General features: G+C 39.3%; 2 protein-coding genes across 3 annotated transcripts in view; one reads left to right on the forward strand and one right to left on the reverse strand.

The window, feature by feature from the left end:
- The window catches only part of kif26ba (kinesin family member 26Ba), a 102,051-nt gene extending 94,272 nt beyond the window's left edge, over positions 1 to 7,779 (reverse strand). Inside the window, exons 1-2 of the mRNA XM_026171119.1 lie at positions 7,664 to 7,779; positions 6,037 to 6,429 (exon numbers count right to left, since the gene is read on the reverse strand). Of these exons, the coding sequence (XP_026026904.1) occupies positions 6,037 to 6,429; positions 7,664 to 7,723 (453 nt within the window). The 5' untranslated portion in view covers positions 7,724 to 7,779. The remainder of the gene's footprint in view (positions 1 to 6,036; positions 6,430 to 7,663) is intronic.
- A 2,475-nt stretch (positions 7,780 to 10,254) lies between these two features.
- On the forward strand, positions 10,255 to 17,655 carry LOC113024301 (PWWP domain-containing protein MUM1). Of its 2 annotated transcripts, none has more exons than XM_026171237.1 (14): positions 10,255 to 10,519; positions 11,185 to 11,364; positions 11,513 to 11,826; positions 11,955 to 12,183; positions 12,354 to 12,497; positions 12,581 to 12,651; positions 12,907 to 12,983; positions 13,895 to 13,955; positions 14,049 to 14,124; positions 14,247 to 14,297; positions 14,425 to 14,660; positions 16,726 to 16,947; positions 17,052 to 17,140; positions 17,225 to 17,655. In XM_026171237.1, exons 2-14 carry the CDS (start codon positions 11,358 to 11,360, stop codon positions 17,301 to 17,303), a joined length of 1,656 nt encoding a protein of 551 aa, XP_026027022.1. In that variant the 5' UTR covers positions 10,255 to 10,519; positions 11,185 to 11,357; the 3' UTR covers positions 17,304 to 17,655. The 2 variants fall into 2 exon arrangements, with proteins under 2 accessions (XP_026027022.1, XP_026027031.1); XM_026171246.1 differs by having other exon boundaries at positions 10,255 to 10,388.
- Positions 17,656 to 19,182: the final 1,527 nt, after the last annotated feature.

The raw sequence follows: 19,182 nt of genomic DNA on the forward strand, positions 1-19,182 counted from the left end.
GGTGACAATTACTTGGTGACTGGGATTAGTTAAGATGATTAGATCCACAAGTGTATCGACATCACTTGTGTTCATGGATTGGAAAGGCGGCAATGGCAGACAAAACAATAAGCTTCAAATCTCCAGGTCACCTGATGGTCAAATAAACCTCTCATCATCTACACGTTTTACACTCCTACTGATACAGCATTAGCATTTCCATCCTTTGTGTCAGATGTGTTCAGATTGCTGAACCTCTGCCCAAAACTGCATCTACAAATTAAGGAACAACTTCAGAATAGTGTTCCTCAACATAAAATGAGGGTTCTAACATACATAATATAATCAACGGATTCGGAGAATCTGAAGAAATCTCTGTGTTCTAAAGAAAAGACTGAAAATAAGTTTTTGATGCTTGTGATCTTTGACCCTTAGGCGGGACTGCATTAAGCATGGGACACTTCCACAAACCACTACCCATAAACACAGTTTACTGTGCCATCCACAAATGCACTTTAAAGCTCTATGATGCAAAGAATCATAGACCTTTCAAATACTGAGGTCAGTGAATGCGTATGTGGTGCTTTGCTGTTAGCTTCTAGCATGCTAACCTATATGTGATCAAGACGCAGAAACACCACCATCTTCATTGGTGCTAAAATTAAAACGGGCTGATCTCATCTGGATTGTTATCATTCCTCTATTCAAATCCTTCAGTTCACACAGTTTGGGAGTGGAGTAGTGCCTATGGAACTGGCAGCTTTCACATCTGGAAAAAGCGCAAAACTGATTTTAGAGAAAACTGATTCTAAAAAGAGAGGGGATCACAAAATTTGCAGACAACTGCATTCTGTCCCAACTTTTGTGGAATTGGGGTTGTATTTTCTGTATTTACTTTTACAATGGTGGCTGCTTATATAAAACAGGAGCAGACTTTCAAATATTGAGGTCAGCAAATGCATATGCGACGCTTTGCTGTTAGCCTCAAACATTATAAGTTAGCTATTGTTAACACGGTGTGAAAGAAATCCATTATTTTTATTCATATGATACAGTGTGTTGAGTCAGGACTGAACCAATGTATGTTCCAAATACTATACCATACAAAATAATGTATAGGATGTATTGGTGTATTTTAAACACCCTTTCAAGCACCATAAAGCTGCTCCTAAAGTGGTCTTTATATCCCCTTACATGACAACCTCACACCTTTTCTGATTTATTTTCTTGTTAATTTTTCAAAGCTTTGACATCTAAATTATATGTAAACACTGAAATGATGGATACATGAATTCTAGGTACCTTCAAATGTGCACAACACGTGCTAGGTTATCAGGTTTTCAAATTTTTTGAAAATCAAATCAAATCAAATCACTTTTATTGTCACATTACATGTGCAGGTACATTGGTACAGCACATGTGAGTGAAATTCTTGTGTGCGAGCTTCACAAGCAACAGAGTTGTGCAAAATACAATAATGTAAACAAGCAATATACAAGAATGGCTACATCTGAAACTAATAAATATATGTACAATATATAATAGTATATGCATTTCTGGATGTGTATACTAAATATTTTTCTACGTGTGTGTGTGTGTGTGTGTGTGTGTGTGTGTGTGTGTACACATATTTTACAAATTAAATAGAGTGCAGTTAGCAGAGAACTGGGATATTTTTAGATAATAACTCCGGGCTTGCACTTTCTGGCTGAGTTATGATAACTTGGGCGTGAACAAGCGAATAGGCCAAGTAAAAAAATAACCACTGCATGTCAGGATCATAGAAAGCTTTACTTTTTCAATCTGACTGCACGCTAACTGCAATGATCCCTGCCTTGGTAGCTGCTGACAGATGTTTAATCTACAACCACATCTAGGCAGACACATCAATGAATCTGTTAATACAAACATTTTAAGTGCATAAGGCATTTATATCCAGAAGAAACTCCAACGGTTAAGTGCACTGTACTTGACATAACATGTTCTAATTGACAAAAAAAAAGTACAGATAAAAGCAATCTTAATAAATCTCATACTGACATCAAGAGGTCCTTGGGGAGGGCATATATATTCACAAACATATCCTTCTTTGGCTCTATTCTTATGTCTCGTGGGAAACTGTATACGTTTCACTTTATAAACATGGATGGTTTTAACTTTCCACTGATCTAAAACAGTCACTTTGCTAGTGACTTAAACATACACACACATAGTGACCCACTTTCCTGAGCTAAACTGGACAAGCAAAAACAGATCACCCTCCATCCATTTATGATTTGGGTGTGTATATAAAGGATGAATACACAAACACAAGTCAGACATGCAGATATACACACCACTGCAATAAGGACAGAGGCCTTAAGTGAGTGCAGCTGTGTAGCCAGATGTGCTTTAGAGTCCTAGTTGAGTCCAGCTTGTTTACATTAACTGATAGCTGCGTACACAGTCTATAAGTGGATGAGCATTCAAACCGTGGTTTGTCTTCAGCAATATATTATCTTGACATTTAAGCACAATGACAAATCATTTTATGGATGCTTGTTTTTATGCGTGTTTGTGAGCAGACTTGCACACACCTACACATTGAACTGCAGACATCCAGACAGGAAAATATTCAAAAGGTAAGCACGGCGAAGGTCATCATTAGCATAGTATTAACGACCCTGTGTGTGAATGTCTGAGCACTTGTATTACTCACACACTACTCACAAATGTGTTTACACAGTCACAGTGTGAGGACTTTTTTTATGTTTTATGGGGATGAAGAGTGGAAAAAAAAATCATTAAATTTCAAAGTGAGTAATTTGATTTGAAGGCTACAATAAGGGTAAATCTATGGAAATTGAATGCAATGTATGCAATGGCTAAAGAAATGGTAATACGACTCTTTGTGTGTGTGGGTCAAGCATAACTTGCATAACGTTGTGTAGTCAGATCCATGACACAGACAAAGGCATGTGAACGTGTGTGTGTGTGTGTGTGTGTGTGTGTGTGTGTGTGTGTGTGTGTGTGTGTGTGTGTGTGTGTGTGTGTGTGTGTGTGTTAGCTGTTTAATCAGATGGTTGATGTGTGTTTGTGTTTTAGCTGTGCGGTGGGTCACATATGTCACAGTGTCCTGTGGGACTAACACGGGGTCTCACGCTGACAGTGCATCAGGAACCCATACACCCACACAAAATACACAAGCCAAATTGCTGCACTGGCATATTTGGAGAAGGAGAAGGATTATTAGGTCAAACTAATGACTTTAGTTCAGCGTTTCATGATGCAGAACACCTGCGTAGTTTAAACCATTCTTGTAAAACGTGTCTGGGTTTTAAAAAAAAGAAGAAAACCAGTCAGGAAATTCTAGATGGCTAAAATACCTGAACCATTAAATTTTTCAGTAACAGCCCAGAGGGTTTTTTTTTTCCATCAATGAAACTAACCTCTGCTCTTGCAGTGGAGTTTCTGCGCAGACAAGAGCAGAAAACACGTGTAATATAGGTAAGACACTTGAATTAGCAACTTCCAATTAAAGTTTCTTTATAACGTGCATAACTTCATCTCATGAGTAAAAACAAGCTGAAAGGAAGAGAGCAGGTTACATTTGTAATTTGATATTTTTCCTGCTGGGCATTCAGCAAGACAGTGCAAATTCTTTCTTTTTTTTGGGTTTAATTAAAAATTATCTTAATACTTTAGCTATCCAGCACTATGGTCAACCTGCTGTCTTTAAATGTGTTTATAATAAACTGATTTGACTTACATGTTGTTTTAAGTTTCTCAGGATTTAACCACTTCTCTACTTACATGAAACGTATTCATTTTACTGATAATAGGTGTTATTAAAAAATTATTATATTGATTTAATGCACTTCATTAGCTGTGGGTATTGTACTGTTGAATCAACACTTTTCAAGAAGTAGTGTCAGGTGTCTGTTTGAACTCAAGGATCGAACACTCTAATACTATAAAAAGAACCAACCCCAAGGAAAAAGAGTCAAAATAACTAATTTATGCAAGAACCGCTGGAGCGACTTGAGTCACTTCACACATGAGAAACTTCTTAAAAATAAAAATGCAAACAACAGATTTAAAAGTACAGAGACACGTGTTTTCTCTTCTTAGTGTGAAACTACTATCACAGTCTTCAAGGTGTTGCATCCACAGTGTAAAATAATGTAATACAACACATTTTTTCCAATGTCAAATTCCACTCCTGTTCATACTTTGAAGGTTAAATCAGTGAAGCAAATTGGGACAAGTCAATAAAATCTATTTTTTATTAACAGACCCTTGAGCCACATGAGATATTTTGAAATTCAATGACCCCAAGATTTCTGCACTAGATTCATTGATACTATTGAGCTCATTTCCACGTCTTCATCAATCCATTTTAATTGCTTATCCAATTCAGGGTCACAGGCAGGCTGGAGACAATTCAGCTGACATTGGGCAAGAGGTGTAGTACACCCAGGACAGGTCACCAGTCTCTCACAGGGAGACAGACCACCATTCACACTCAAATTCATCTCTACTGCCAATTTAGATTCACCAAATAACCTAACATGCATGTCTTTGGACTGTGGGAGGAACTAGATCACCGAGAGGAAATTCACACAGGCAAACTCCACTTAGAAAGTCCCCATCCAAGTAATAAGGTGAACACCCACAATCTTATTGCTAACTATTGCCCACACACTATATGCCATCCTCATTTCCATATCCTCTTCCAGTAAGGTCATACTATTTTATGTCTATATTGAGACAGCTTTTAAATGAAGACATACACACTACCTAAACTAGTTATAATGCTGATTGTTGTGCATGCGTTTTTTCTACGCTGCAATAAAGTTAGCCACAATGGGAACTTTAATCAGCCTGAAATGAACCCAGCCTCACAAATGACGCTTTAATTAGTGGTCTGGCAACTGAGACTCCCAACTAACCCCTGCTGTTCCTAACAATTTCCAACTGTCATACTCTCGAACTAATAAAAATACAGCATTTCCACACCACTTGTTGTCTTACAGTCTTTACAGCAAATTCCACTATGCCACTCTAAGTCTACATCTGACTCAACAGCTTTGCCTTATCAGCCCCGTGGCATATAATTTAAGCCTATTTGTTACCAATTAACTCAATGTCTGATATGAGGCCCATTGTTTTATAACTAAAATTCAGTCAGCTGTAGCAGAAGGACATCAGACCCAAAGGCAAAGAGCAGTCAAAAGTTAAATTCGTCTAGTGATAAGTAATGTCACATTAATTCATAATCAAGTTTTAAAAACAAACAATAATAAGAAAACCTATTCAGTGTAGAAAAGGTAAGAAATGTGAGCTGCATATCTGTATATATGATGCATTTGTACGCCCAGGTGAATGTACACTCTGGGACTCCTGGAAATATCCTGGCTATTGAGAAATGCTGCACTAATGAAAATAAAACTGATTATATAGACTACCCACAGAAACAAATGATACACCTGTCAAAGAAAATGAGAAAAGGCAGGAGTCCAAGTGGATTAATACTAGTCTTTGAGGTTAGTGTCTTACAGTAATCCATCACATTAATTCCCTCAAAAGAAGAAAAGCAATATAGACTAAAGCGAGCTCACTGATTTTGGTAATATGTTCAATCAGGCAAAATGGGAAACTCCAAGACAGAAATCAAAATGATCTCGCCTATGTTTTTCATTTTGTTTTGGCAGTGACAGTATTGGATAAACAGCTTCACATACAATTATGATCCCAAATCCCAAAGGCTCTTTGGTTTCTGCTCCTTTTTCTTTGCAGCTGGTCAAATGGGGGTTGGACAAATTACAGCATCCTTATGATTTATGGCAACAATAATGCTGACGACACACCAACACAGTAAGCAAGAGCATGATTACAAGTCCCCTCTTTCATGAGCAACAAAGTTAATAAGTGCCAGTGACCAAATGCCACAGTTAATGAAGGAGCAAGTTATTTTTGGACGCTATGAAACTGAGCATAACCACTTGTGTGTGACTTCCTACACACTTTTTCAGATACACTATAAGACAGAAGGACAAACAAAACTAAGAAATTTACCTTGCTGGAATAAGGTCCAGGGATGAGCAGTTTTAGTGCCTGTCGTTTCAGCTCTGTCAGCCTTGCATTGCAGTTCTCACACCATATCCCTCTTTCACTTCCAGGGGAACTTCCACTGCCTGAGGCCGGCGATCCTGTCCCAAAACCTGGTGAGCCACCTAGCGAACCGGGTGATCCTGTCCCAATGCCTGGGGAGATGGTCCCAGGTGACCCAGAGAAGGATCCTGGTGAGGAGATTCCTGAGCCTGGGGATGGTGTTCCCGTGGAGCTGGGCATGGAGCCAGCACCCTCCGGGGCGGGGCGTGTACCGGAGCGGGTGGTCTCATCATAGGCTTTTCGGTACCATGTGTCCGGGAAGAAGGAGGAAGATTTGGTCGGCGATGTGTCAGGGACCTAAGAAAAAATTTTCCGAAGAGAAAAAATTAATGATGGTGTATTTCCAAGATGCAAATTTTTACAGTCACTGCAGGAAAGTCAAAATATGTATATAATATAATCATTGTGTTTATGTGCATTACACCGACAGCACATGGCCAGTATATCAATCTGCACCTGCCTTTGTGTACTAATATAGAGATATGTTTCTGAAATAAAGTTAAAGCAAGTAAACATTTCTTTAATTAAAAATTCAACAACTAATTGTTCTGCTTTAACAAAAAAATGAATACCCAAATCACAGATTCAGCATCCATTGTTATTCCACAATCAACACTAAAAATGTTGATTTCTCTTAAAAGAAAAAAGGCTAAGCAGACACAGAGTGTCCTGTGAATAACCCACACAGGAAATGTGTGATCAGGGATCAAGATTAGACGGAGTCTTACCTAACATTAGGACATTAAATTAGACAGACATTCAGTTAAAAACCTACAAACAGAGAATGACATTAAACATTTCCTGCAATGGAACGACAAGTCATCCTACTGAGTGCTTCCATAAACCACTAAATAGGATTAAGCCAGGATAGACCTGTTATTTTGTTCTACTCAACCACATGGGAACATCAAACAAGCAGCAAAGAGTGGAGAATTTGATCTTTTGCGGCTGGGTAAATCCAGTCAGAGAACAGACCCATTGATGTGGTGGAGGCTGTAAAGGTTGGGCACTCCTGTGATCTTTCTCTCGAGGGCTATAATAAGGCAGCAAAGAGTTGAGGCTGATAAATGGGAACGCTCAATCATCTCCAAATGAAGAGGTGGTTATATTGTGCCAAACGGCGTGTTATAAATTATTGTTAATTAGTCTTTGTAGATGATAGGCAGTGACACAGGTGTGACTATAATAGTCTTCACTGATTTAGCACTTTGGTGCTCAGCAAGTGCTACTTCTGGGGATCATTCAGTGAAAATGCATGCCAGCGTTGTGACACCATAACACCATAAGCACTGATATTTGAAGTGTGATCTTCACAAAGCAATCAGCAGTAGGAACACAAATCTTACAAGAACCTTCAAGTTTCATGTTTATGTCACCCTGAAAACGAAGCAAACGGCAGTCTCCTATAAAAATGGGTGGAGTGTGAGATGAAGTGCATGCAGCAGTGAACGGATGATAAGTTTTAATGTTTACCAGGCTGATTGGGAACAGAGGTGTGTCCACCCCTCGGCTGCTGGAATGAATAACCTACCCCATATTTTCTGCTCCGGCTGCTCACAGACCTCTCCTTAGTCCCCGACAGTGAAGTCATGTTGGAGGTGAGAGGAATGGGGAGGAGGAGAGGAGAGGAGAAAGAACCTCTGCTACAGCTTCACATCCAAAAATAAATAAATAAAAAAATAAAAAATAAAGACCACCGGATCAATTTCAATTAACCACACGCCCCAGCAGTTTGCTCTTCTCGGGCTGGTGGTAACCTCACGCCACTTCCAGATGCATGATGAACCCAGTTACATCCCCATGCTGCGTCTAAGAGACACACAATAAAAAATCACAGATGGTTTCGGTCTCTTCTTAACAAACCGCACGGTTTGTTGCGTCTAAAATAGCCCTCGAATTACTCCTAAAAGCACACAAGAATCACACAGGTCGGTGAAAAAGACCGCTCCCCTTCAGCAGAGTCTATGAGCTGAATGAAGCTCTCTGTTCAACAGCGCTCTAGAGTGGCACCGCACTCAGCCCAGCCTCTCTCCATCAGCTCTGCGTCTCAGGCTGGCCAGGTAAAGCAAACACCCCCACCCCCCTCAGGGGGTAGCTGAAATTCCGACGCACGGCGCAGGTCTCCTTCTCTAACTAGACCGTGTGAGATTCGGCTGGTTCAGACCACTGCTACAGAAGTCATCTCCTCGTTGTTTGTACTTTGAGTGTTACTATCTGCGCCCTCCTCTTGACTTCCTGCGGCTCCGCCGAAGCCAGCAGTTGACTGAAGAGACAGGAGCAAGAACGCACATCTGGATGAAGGCGGGGCCAATTTATCCCTCATCTGCCTCAGGCCAATGCACGTCCAAAGGTGCCAGTTGAGTGACAGGTGGATTTCTGCCTGATTAAAGTGGAAAGTGGTGGAGTTTAGGAACATAACTTTAAGGTGTTTAAAAAAAATTGTAAGCTTTCAAGTCATTTTGACCAAAGCTATAAAAACTTTGTATTTATGCGAGATTCATTTTTGGACAGTATGGACTGAGAAAAAATATACTTACATATAAATAACAATTAAACCGATTTTCTATGAGGAAAATCCAACGAATGGAGGCATTTCAAAGACTTTACTTATTTATTTGTATTTTATTTTTTTTTAGTTTGGTGTCTTGGAAGTACTTGGATTTTAATTCCTGATTACAGCCCCGAAAACCTCTCAATCAAGCAGGCAGTGGTATCAGATAGAATAAAATGGATGAAGAAAATCATCAAATTACAACGAGACTAAAAAATGTTAAATAACTGTGTACTCAGTGTCAAAGACATCTCAGCCCTGTTGCTGTAAGCTTAACCACCGGCCTTTGACCTCTGTCAGTCAAACAGAAACAAAAACAAATAAAAAAAGTGTCAATTGTGACTTTTCAGCAGGTAAAGCTGTAGGGTGGTGAGCCCCTAATTGAAGAAAATATCTGTAGAAAGCAAAGCTAGGACTGTAGCATTAAGATCCAAGCATGAGCAGCAGCAATACTTCTACGTGATGGAAAGGTTTAGGAAACCCATGTGAACACAGGATGAGTGGTCACACAGTGCCCTCTTTTGTTCCCAGGAGGGCATTGCGGTTGAAACCAGACACCAACAGGTAAGTGAAAGTAGACTGTTGAACAGACCTGTTTCCCATCCTTTCCCACTCTTTTTCCTTTTTAATGACTGCGTAATCAGAGAAGATTTTGCTTTTTTTCTTTCTTGCTTAGTCTTTCACACTTTTTTACCAGAAGAGATTTTGCTGCACTAAAGGTGAGTGTCGATTTTAGAGAAAGAAGTGGTATTGTGAGCGCTCTGCAGTTGGGTAGTGTCGCTTTGACTTACACTTTTAACACAGAAATTTCAAAAAGAAACAAACAAACAAAAAACCTACAGGCATGCTGTTTTTAATTTTGCAAATGGTTAGCACGTCTAACAGGACAAAAGTCCTGGGCTCAAATCCGGGGTTGTGTAGCCTTGCTTTGTATAGTCTGCATGTTCTCCCTGCCCATAATTGTGAAAGTGGACTTGTGTGGTTGTCTCTAGGTTTTCGCTCTGCGAGAATTTGGACAAGCAGGTTGTACTCTGCTACCCCTATGATAAACTAGATAAGCTTCAACGCTGAATTAGAGCACAGCAGTAAATAATAAATAAATAAATAGAATAAAACGAAATAAATACAAATAAAAAAGATTACACGAATAGCAAAACAAGCTTTTTTATGTGTCTCTGTAAAACTCTGTGGATCTGGAAGCAAGTTACAGTAAAAAAAAAAAAAAGTCACATGACTGTCTTTTTTTCTATGTGTGTATATATATAACTTATTGAATTTGGTAGCTTTTTGTGAGATTGGAAGACAATGTCGCTTTAGAGTTAATACAGCAAAAAATGGGGGCAGTTTCAAAAAATTCAAAATTAAACCCGGTATGTTTGGGTGGCATTTTTTTTCATATTACATTTTTATTTGAATTATTTAATTCTTGCCTCCTACCCATGCATAAGCCTATTAAAATCTCTTCTAAACAGTATATAGCTGCAAGTTGTGCACACATCCTGTGCTCAACCACAACACTAAATCCGTGAACAGCCAAGCGTGTCCTTCTCGCTTTTTCAGACATAAAATCACGCCCTCCGGTCCAGATGGTGGCGGCAAATCTTTTAGTGTGGTATACAGTCCACGAGAAATAACAAACATTTGTTAACAGGAATTGTCTGCACGACGCATTGCTTTCACTATTGACTGCAGGTTTTGTTTCGGGGTTAGGAACTCCTTTTTTTCGTGCAACTTTTGGTAACGGTGAATGTTTACATGCAACAACTATGTCAAGGGTTTTAACTGGAGCTAAAAGCTAGCGAGTGGCACAAAAATACCGAGTTTAGGGTTCCTAAGGTAAGTGGCTAGTTGTAGCTCTTGTCATTACTTCGCTTGACTCGGGCAGAGGTGGTCAGTCAGTCGCTATTTTTTATGGGTCTACGTCGTAGTTTGGCGGCAGTTAATTTGTTGCATTGCTTGTTTTAGTTGATCCGTACGTCAACGTTATTGCATTATATAAAGGGCGGAATAGTGACATGGCTTTAGTGTGACAAGTGGCGCATAACTACAATACGGAACTGTGTAAACCCCCGTGAACAACTTTGTGATTTGTTAGAAACTAGGTTTTTATGCCTGTTTACTAGCGAGCAAGTCTTGTTAGCAAGCGATCGCTCTTATCTGGTTGACCTGCAGCACATCTTGGGCGTTGCGCTGTTACTGCACCGTTAAACTTTGTTTTTCAAATGTTTGTTGTGCCGTTTGCACATGTATGGTTTTCTTAAAACCCAAATTCATAAATGGTAGAGTTTCCCGTTAAAAAGGTACTTAGACGCCCAGTTCCAGGACACTGTTGTCTCCGTGACAACAGCTTTTCCGCATATTTGTGAATTCACTACGCATGTCAAGAATAACCTGCGAATATCGCGTTTAGTGCCAAACTCATCCAAGGCGAAAGTACGGCCTACTAAGCATGCCGATTGAGCAACATCGCCTTACTTTACTTTTTTTTTTTTTTTAATCAGGCATAAAGCTACTGCGGCTACCGGTTTATCCACCCTGGCGCCTACTACGGACCTTCAACTCCCCCAAATAAAGAAAATAAGCCCCGATTAATGTCAGATCGCTGGTATTCCGGTGTCCCAATGAACTCCAGGGAAAGCTTTCCACAAGGAGGAATACACCAAATATTACAGCAATGAAAGGTAATCAAAACTTTTATGAACGAGAACTCTGAGTTACATTTTAGAAAGTCGTTGAGACAGCCAGATGTTTTTATATGAACACACAAATTTACTCAAAATGACAGTAGAAAAATGACCACGTGATTTTTTTTTTTCTCTCCCCCCCTAGGTGCACCTGGAAAAACAAGGAAAAAGGAACCTAAAAAGAAGTCGCCAGAGAAAGACCCCTCAGATGCGGTTTTGTCCCCCAGCACAGATGATTCAAGTGCTGTGCCAGGCAGCGGCAACTGCAGCGACTGCGGCCTTGTCTTTTCAATAGAGGCTAGTACTCCAAAAAATGAAAGGGAGAAAATGAGGTTTGCACAAGAAGCCTGCTTGACCTCCACACCAGTCTACAGCACCACCTATGATGTCCCGTCAACCATTTCAGGCTCCCCTCCTGAAGGGGAGCTACAATACACTGAGTTCATCACTCAGATAAAGGTATGGTATAAAAGTGAAATTTATATATTTTTATAATCCCACATAGCTTCAGTGAATTCAGTTTCCTTTTGTTATGTTCTGTTTTATGTCCTAATTTCCTTCGGGATTAATAAAGTATTCTGATTTAGACAACAGCGGTAGATTCACAGTCAAAACCTCAACGTAAGCGTAAGAGACCGGTTAAACAAAGACAGACAAAGACGCAAACGCAGACCGATGGTAAAACCGATGATCCTCCAGTCAAGTGCCGGCGTGGTAGGAAGCCAAAAAGAGAGACTGGGAATTTAAATAAAGAGAAATCATCCTCCCGCTCCAGGCCAAGATTTGAACTCCAGAAGGCTGAAGCAGAAAGTCAAGGTAGTGTATTATTCAGTACTGTTGTCCCCAAGCACAGCCAGTTCTGTGAAGCCACATTTTTTACATTTGTTTTTTATTTTGCACAGTCTGTCTTGCATGTCATGTGTTTTTAATTGGCATGGAGAGCTGAAGGTGTGCTCTAATTCTGTCTCTTCTTAACTCCACAATAGATGACTCCATGATGTCTTCGGATCTTTCAATAGAACTGAGTCATCATGAAGAACAGCTGTCTACTTTGTCCTACCAGAAGGATGACATAAGTGATGAGGAGGACGAGGAAGAGCTCCCAAGTTTCCTGATGCGGACAGACGAAAGTGAGCGAGACCACAAGGATAACTGGAGTCTGTGACGGTACAGGACACTGAGTTGATTTGTTTATTTTTGTTTTGACTTTCAGAGCCCCCATCCATTACCGAAGGAGCATTTGTGTGGCACAAATATAGAAACTATCCATATTGGCCTGCATTGGTGAGTACATAATGGTGACATGTGATAAAATCACAATTTAGCAGATTCTGGTTAATGTTTTCCTTTTCTTTTATTGAATCAATGCTTTAAATGCTTTTTTGATACGTGCTGTCAGTCAGCCTACTATTGTATATCTTGAATTTACTAGATGATGAATCAAAAAAAGTGTTCACTGTTAAAATGACAATAATTGCCCATGAAAAACATTGACTCACCTTTTGTTTTGTTTTTTATTTGTTGTTTTGTTTGCTGTAGGTAAAAAGTGTGAACAGAAAGCACAGAAAAGCCAGTATCATCTTCATTGATGACTCAATCATTGAGAAAAAGAAAGGGTAGGATGTTTTCTCTTTTTGCTTTGTTGTTTCTTGCTTGTCTTTAGGTGATTACATACACTCACCAGCCACTTTACAAAGTACACCTTGGTTGGACATGTAGGTCCACAATGTGGATCTCCCTTTACACCATACTCCAAAGGTCATTTGAGAACCGTGAACCCACTGTCATGTTCAAGAAAGTACTTTGAGATTATTTGAGCTTTGCGAAATGGTGCTTTATCTTTCTGGAAGGGATAAAGGGTGATGGACATGGTCAGTAACAATGCTCAAGTAGGCTGGGGCATTTAAACAATGCTAAAGTGGTACTAAGGGTCCTAAAATGTGGCATGAAAATATCAATCCTCACTATTGCATCACCACTAGCAGCCTGAGCCATTGAGACAAGGCAGGATAGATCCATGCTTTCATGTCGTTTATGCCAAATTCTGATTCTACTATCTGAATAATGGTCAACAGACCAGGCACCATTTTTCCCATCTTCTATTTCTCCAGTTGGAAATGTACAATTTTTGGTGAGCCGTTGTGATTTGTAGCCTAGGTTTCCTGTTCTTAGCTGATAGTAGTGGCACCCACTGCTGCCTAGTAAATCCTAGCAATCATTGTGTGGGAAAGTCCAGTTTATAAAATATTCATGGCAGTCCAACTGGCAGCAACATCCATTTAAAGACATTTAAATCACCTTTGTTCCCCATTCTAATGCTCAGTCTGAATTTCAGCAGGTTGTCTTGGTCATGTCTACATGCCTAAATGCATCGGGTTATTGCCATGTGATTAGCTAATTAGATATTTGCATTAAGAATTTGAACTGTATCCAATGAAGTGGCTGATTAGTGTATGCACATTACTTAGTGTTGTTACATTTATGTTATTTAAATAAACGTTTCAGTTGGGTGTTTGTGTTTCTAAAGGTTTGCTGTGGCTCTAAAATGCTTGAAACCTTTTGACTGTGAAGAAGCTAATGAACTCATGGTAAGAACTGCTCACAGAGTATGTTCGGATTTCTGAAAATGTTCACTTGACACAACGGTAAACTGTTTTTGCTTTTTTGTTGGTTTTAAACAGTGTAAAGCCAAAGAAAGCTATGATGCTGCAATATCATGGTCCCTGGATCTCATAACCGACTACAGATTTCGGATTGGTGAGTTGCTTATGTAATGCCTCAGCAAGCAGAAACACTGTTGTGTGTGATATGTTGTTTAAACAATATTGGGATGATATCACTGAATTAGCTGCAGTACTAATCATGTTTTATCTTTGTAGCATGTGGCTCATTTTCTGGCTCCTTCATACAGTACTTTGATCACGATATGAGTAAGTTTCATCCTTGACCTGGAATCAGAAATTTCAACGAGGCTAGCACAGAATTAAAAAGTTGAATACACCTACAGATTCGCTAGGCCCCGATGTTGCTCTTGACTGCTGGTCTGAATTGGTTTAGGTTATCCTGTGAGGAGGAGGTATCCAAAGGCAGCTTCAGAGAGACTAACCATCATCAGTGATTCAACAATGGAGGAGCCATGTGATGTTAAGGAGGACAGCTTTAGTGAACAGCAGAAGGAAATAAGGTGTTCAAAGAGGTTGCTGCCAGATCGGACCCATGCTGCCCACAACCGCGCAAATGAGAAGCTCGTACATTTCATTGTCAAGCAACACATGGTCGACGCACACCTCCTGGTATGAATGACTCTGTTGCTTTTCTGCTGGTGTAATTCTTGTTCCATATCATTTAATCCAATATAGGTATACCAAGAAACTGTTCAGTGTGCATAGCAGTGACTTGGCCGATAGAGTTTTAGGGGGTGATTGTTTGTGTTCCTCAAAAAGCTACAGTTCTGGTGTCACTTCACTAAAATTATGTAAATGTTGCAGCAGTGCTGAGTAATGAGTGCTGCTTTGATCTTTTAGGACAGCCCAAACTGAAAGAGAAGCAGAAAGCAGAGTTTTTTACCAGCTCAAAATAATTTAATATTCTGAGTAATTTGGACTATTTGTTTTCCTTTATGCCACCAAAGTTTTATGAGATGAAAACTCATATTTGGTTTCTGTGGATCAACTTAGGCTTGAAACTTTCCTGCTCAAATTATGTAACTTTTCAGCTTTTGAGTTATTGACTGCAACAGTGCCGGATCTAGTGCACCGCTAACCTGACCCCACTGTGGGCTGCCCATTGTGGGCTGTGTGGGTACGCCAGTACTGGGGGTAGTGGGTTTGCCCATTTAAAAAGCCCATAAAGGGGCCCCCAAAAGGTAAAACTGCTGCCAGCCCTGTGTGGGAACACCCAACTGTGAGACCCACGTGAGAAATGTGTGGGTTTGCCCCAACCCACACAGCTTCACAGTTCACCCACTGCACAAGCACGTTTGTAGGCCACGGTTTTCATCTGTTTTTACAATACAGAATCACAATACATATAAAGACTGGGTGAGGTTGAAACACCAATCAACAACAAGGGCTTTGAAGTGCTGCAAGAGAAGAGCCCTGTTCTGCCCTACTAATGAAGTTACAATAGATCCAAACAAAAGCCTTTCAACTGTAATTCTTCGTGGAAACCAAATATGCCTTGACTTTGACTTCCTCTTTTAGCTGGCGTTACCATCTTGGAAGTTTAGAAAAAACACATGATGACCAGCTGACTTAAAACATGTAGCCACTGGTGACCTTTCATCTGAATTCCTTTAGTTGCTTTTATGTGCAGAGATCCTTTTTTTGTGTCTGTTTGTTTGTTTGTTTTTGTTTTAATAAATCTTGATTAGTTTTCACAGCATATACCAGCCCAAATGTGGATTTCAACAACTAAATCATAAACAACAATTTGTTTTTTGTTTTGTTTTTTATTTTAAACTTATTTCCAGTGTGTGGAAACAAATGCACGTCTCCTTTGGCCATAGCATCACATTTGCCACAGTTACATAGGTCTGGAAATTAAAGATAGTCAAAGACTAGACATTTAAATTCAACTTGCCATCATTTATGTTCTTCTTAGTTCCTTGTTATAGTAATGGAAAGAAGGATCGGGATAGATTTTTATTAACACTTTTTTTTTTTATTTCATTTATATAGTACAATACTATGGTTATCATCAACAAATGCATATTATTTTTCTGTTATAAAGGTTAATGTTTTACCTTGATTGATGACATACCACTCATGATTATATGCTATTATTTGCTGATGCTGATAACTGTTTATAGCTGAAATGCCCTAGTTTGCCGTTAGGTAAACGCAAAGAGGTACTTATAAGTGAGTACCAATATTTTGTTTGTCCTAACTATTTATCAAGACCAGGTGTCCTATGCTCTTATACGTTTCTGAATTGCGCGCTCTGTTAGTATGACACCAGAGCAAAGTCAAAAGCCGTCTCTGTTAAGACGTGGAGATTTATTTGAATAAAGTACGGGTGGTAGAGGCCACAACGAATGTAAGCTGACCTCGATTTTAGTATACCGTACTTACAAATTTAAGTTCACCCCAGTAATGTCCAATACTTTCAGGAGCTCAACCAGTTATGCAAAGAGTGTGCCAGAGCATGCAAAAATTAAACAAACATATGGATGAATATTGAAAGTATTTGCATATGAATGCTATAAAAAAAAATAAATAAATAAAAAAATAAAAAAAAATTTCAGTTGCAGTTCTTTTTAAAATCTGACATCTGAGCTGCGCCACACTAAGATGTGATGGCATAAGAAACTATAATTGATTGAATAAATCTCTTCCCATTGTATCACACTTCCTACAGGCTGTGATCCATGGACAGGAGAAGTCCAGGTGGCTTCGCTCCTTCTTAAGTGACAATCGTAGACGAGTGGTGAACATATACCTTGAAGATGACCATCAGCTCGACCAAGTCTACTGCTACCTAAATGAGCTCTATACAGCAGCTGTGGCCAACGCCCCCTGCGTAGCTGATGTGAAATCCATGGATCGTGTCCCTTTTGTCCTGGATGTGCTTCTTCCTGAGGTGAGCTAAAGCCTGCATGAGTGCTCACAGGTTTTGTTTGAAATGTTTCCTGATATGCAGTTCAGTTTCTGTAGTCCAGGTGTTATGAGTTTGTTTCTGTGCAGGCCATTATTTATGCCATTGCTGGAGTGGACAACATTTCAGTAAAAACAGCAGAAGAAAAATACCTCAGGGGGCGGCGTATAAGTAACAGGTAAGACTTTCATATGTTAAATTTTTAAAAAGAATGACTTCATTGATAAATACTAATTTTTTGTTGTTGTTGTTGTTGTTTCAGAGAAAGGCAGCAGTTTGATTTAAAGATTGAGCAGCAAATGAGGAAGAAATCGCATCCAAACACTTCCATTATTCTCTGACTGTCGGTCTGAGTGTCAAGATTTGTGACATTTTGAGTGTTTTAAGTTTTGTTTATAAGTAATGCAGCCATAACCGGTGTGCCTTGCAATCAATCACTGCACTGTTTTGTTTTTGTTTGTTTGTTTTTTTTGTTTGTTTTTGTATACTTGTAAAAAGTGAATATCAAGCATATAATAAAACCTAAAAACAGGCCATGAAATGTAATCATGAAAGGCAGTTTCATCACCTAACTTTATTCCGTAAGTGGAAATGTACACATGGCCAAATCGCTTCTCAAGCAGCTCAAGTATTAATGATCTGTCTGCATGTGCTTTTATCAGAGTTTTACATGAAATAAAAAGTGTTATAAAACTTTTTGTTGAACTGTGAAGGTTCTCATAAACACTAAAGGGACAGTCACACAGAGACCATAGAAAGGCAAAAAACCCTCTGCAATGGTGAAGAAAGTGGTAATAAACATTCCCCCACATCAAGGTGAGCAAATGAAGCAACCACCAATGAGAGAGAAGGATACCCCTGATTCACATATGATGGGGTGGAAAATGAATTGGAGGCAATCGGATCCTGGAGCGTTTATAATTTCCATGCCAGTAATTGACAGTTGCTCTATGGACACGTCTCAATAAAAGGCCAAATGCCAACAGACTTCGTCACACCAGCAATAATAAACAGTACAGTACATACAGTTTGTGTGTTTGCTGATGTTGAGCTGATAGAAACTGCATTTGAAATTAAGTGACACTTAAAAATATTACTCCCTTTATGCCCCTTGCTCCTAGATGCCGAACGGCCGCAACAGCTACTTATTGGTACATGCAGTCATTAAATATCGATAAATTAAGACACCGGACCACTTTGCCTCGTTCATCTCTTTTTACCTGGTGAATAATACACGAACAGGACTGCTTTCATGTGTTACAGTTTAGGTTCAAATCAGTTTGATATTTGAATGCTCGCAGTGACGTCAATAACTTCCCGCAAATCTGTGAAACTAAAAGTAACAGCCTGTTTTGAAAATGTAAGGAGTAGAAAGCACAGATAATTGCTTTAAAATGTAGGGAGTAAAAGTAAAAATGTGTCAGGACAAAAATACTCAAGTAAAGTAGAGATACCCGAATAGTCTACCTATGTACAGTAACGAAGTATTTGTCCCTGCTGTCTTTTTGTCAGAGGCACAACTGACACTCGTCTCCACCCACTCCACCCTGACTTGATGCCAGCAAAATCATGTATCTTCACTACCTTTCCTTGGAGCTTAACTGTTATTATAGAGCTTTTGCTTTGCCTTTCTGCCCCCGCATTGGAGCATTTTCACCACACGGCATATGATCCGTGTGTTGACCCTGCAGCTAAAAAAAAGAAAAAGAAGAAGTTTGATATTGCAAAGTCATGATCTTTCCGGTGTTGTGCCAAAAAGTGATTGTCTGCCAAAAACTGATTTCCGGTATTTGCCAAAAACTGATTGCTCGTATTTAAACTGCTATAAGTAACTTGTTGGGCTATAATAGGTGAAACATATGTCAAATGCATCCCTCATGGATGACATAAAGTCATCTTGAGCCACAAACAACATTCGTGTAACAAGGTAGAAGCCGCAATCAGTTTTTGGCAGTGACTTTTATATAACCTTTATTTATCCAGTTAAAAAAAATCTCATTAACATTAAAAATGTCTTTTGTAAGAGTAAGTTGGCCAAGAGGACAGCAGAAATGGCAGCAAATATTACAATATTTCTGTAAAAATATTTTAAGTGGGGATAAAGGACCGGATTGGTTATAATGTAAGTACAATAGCAGAGAGTTGTAAAGATACTTGAAAAACAGATATTGTTTTAATTCTCTATATAACCCCTTTGTAAACCCTGTTCACCGAAGTCTA

Source organism: Astatotilapia calliptera, chromosome 1 (genome assembly GCF_900246225.1).
Source record: "Astatotilapia calliptera chromosome 1, fAstCal1.2, whole genome shotgun sequence".
Taxonomy (NCBI): Eukaryota; Metazoa; Chordata; class Actinopteri; order Cichliformes; family Cichlidae; genus Astatotilapia; species Astatotilapia calliptera.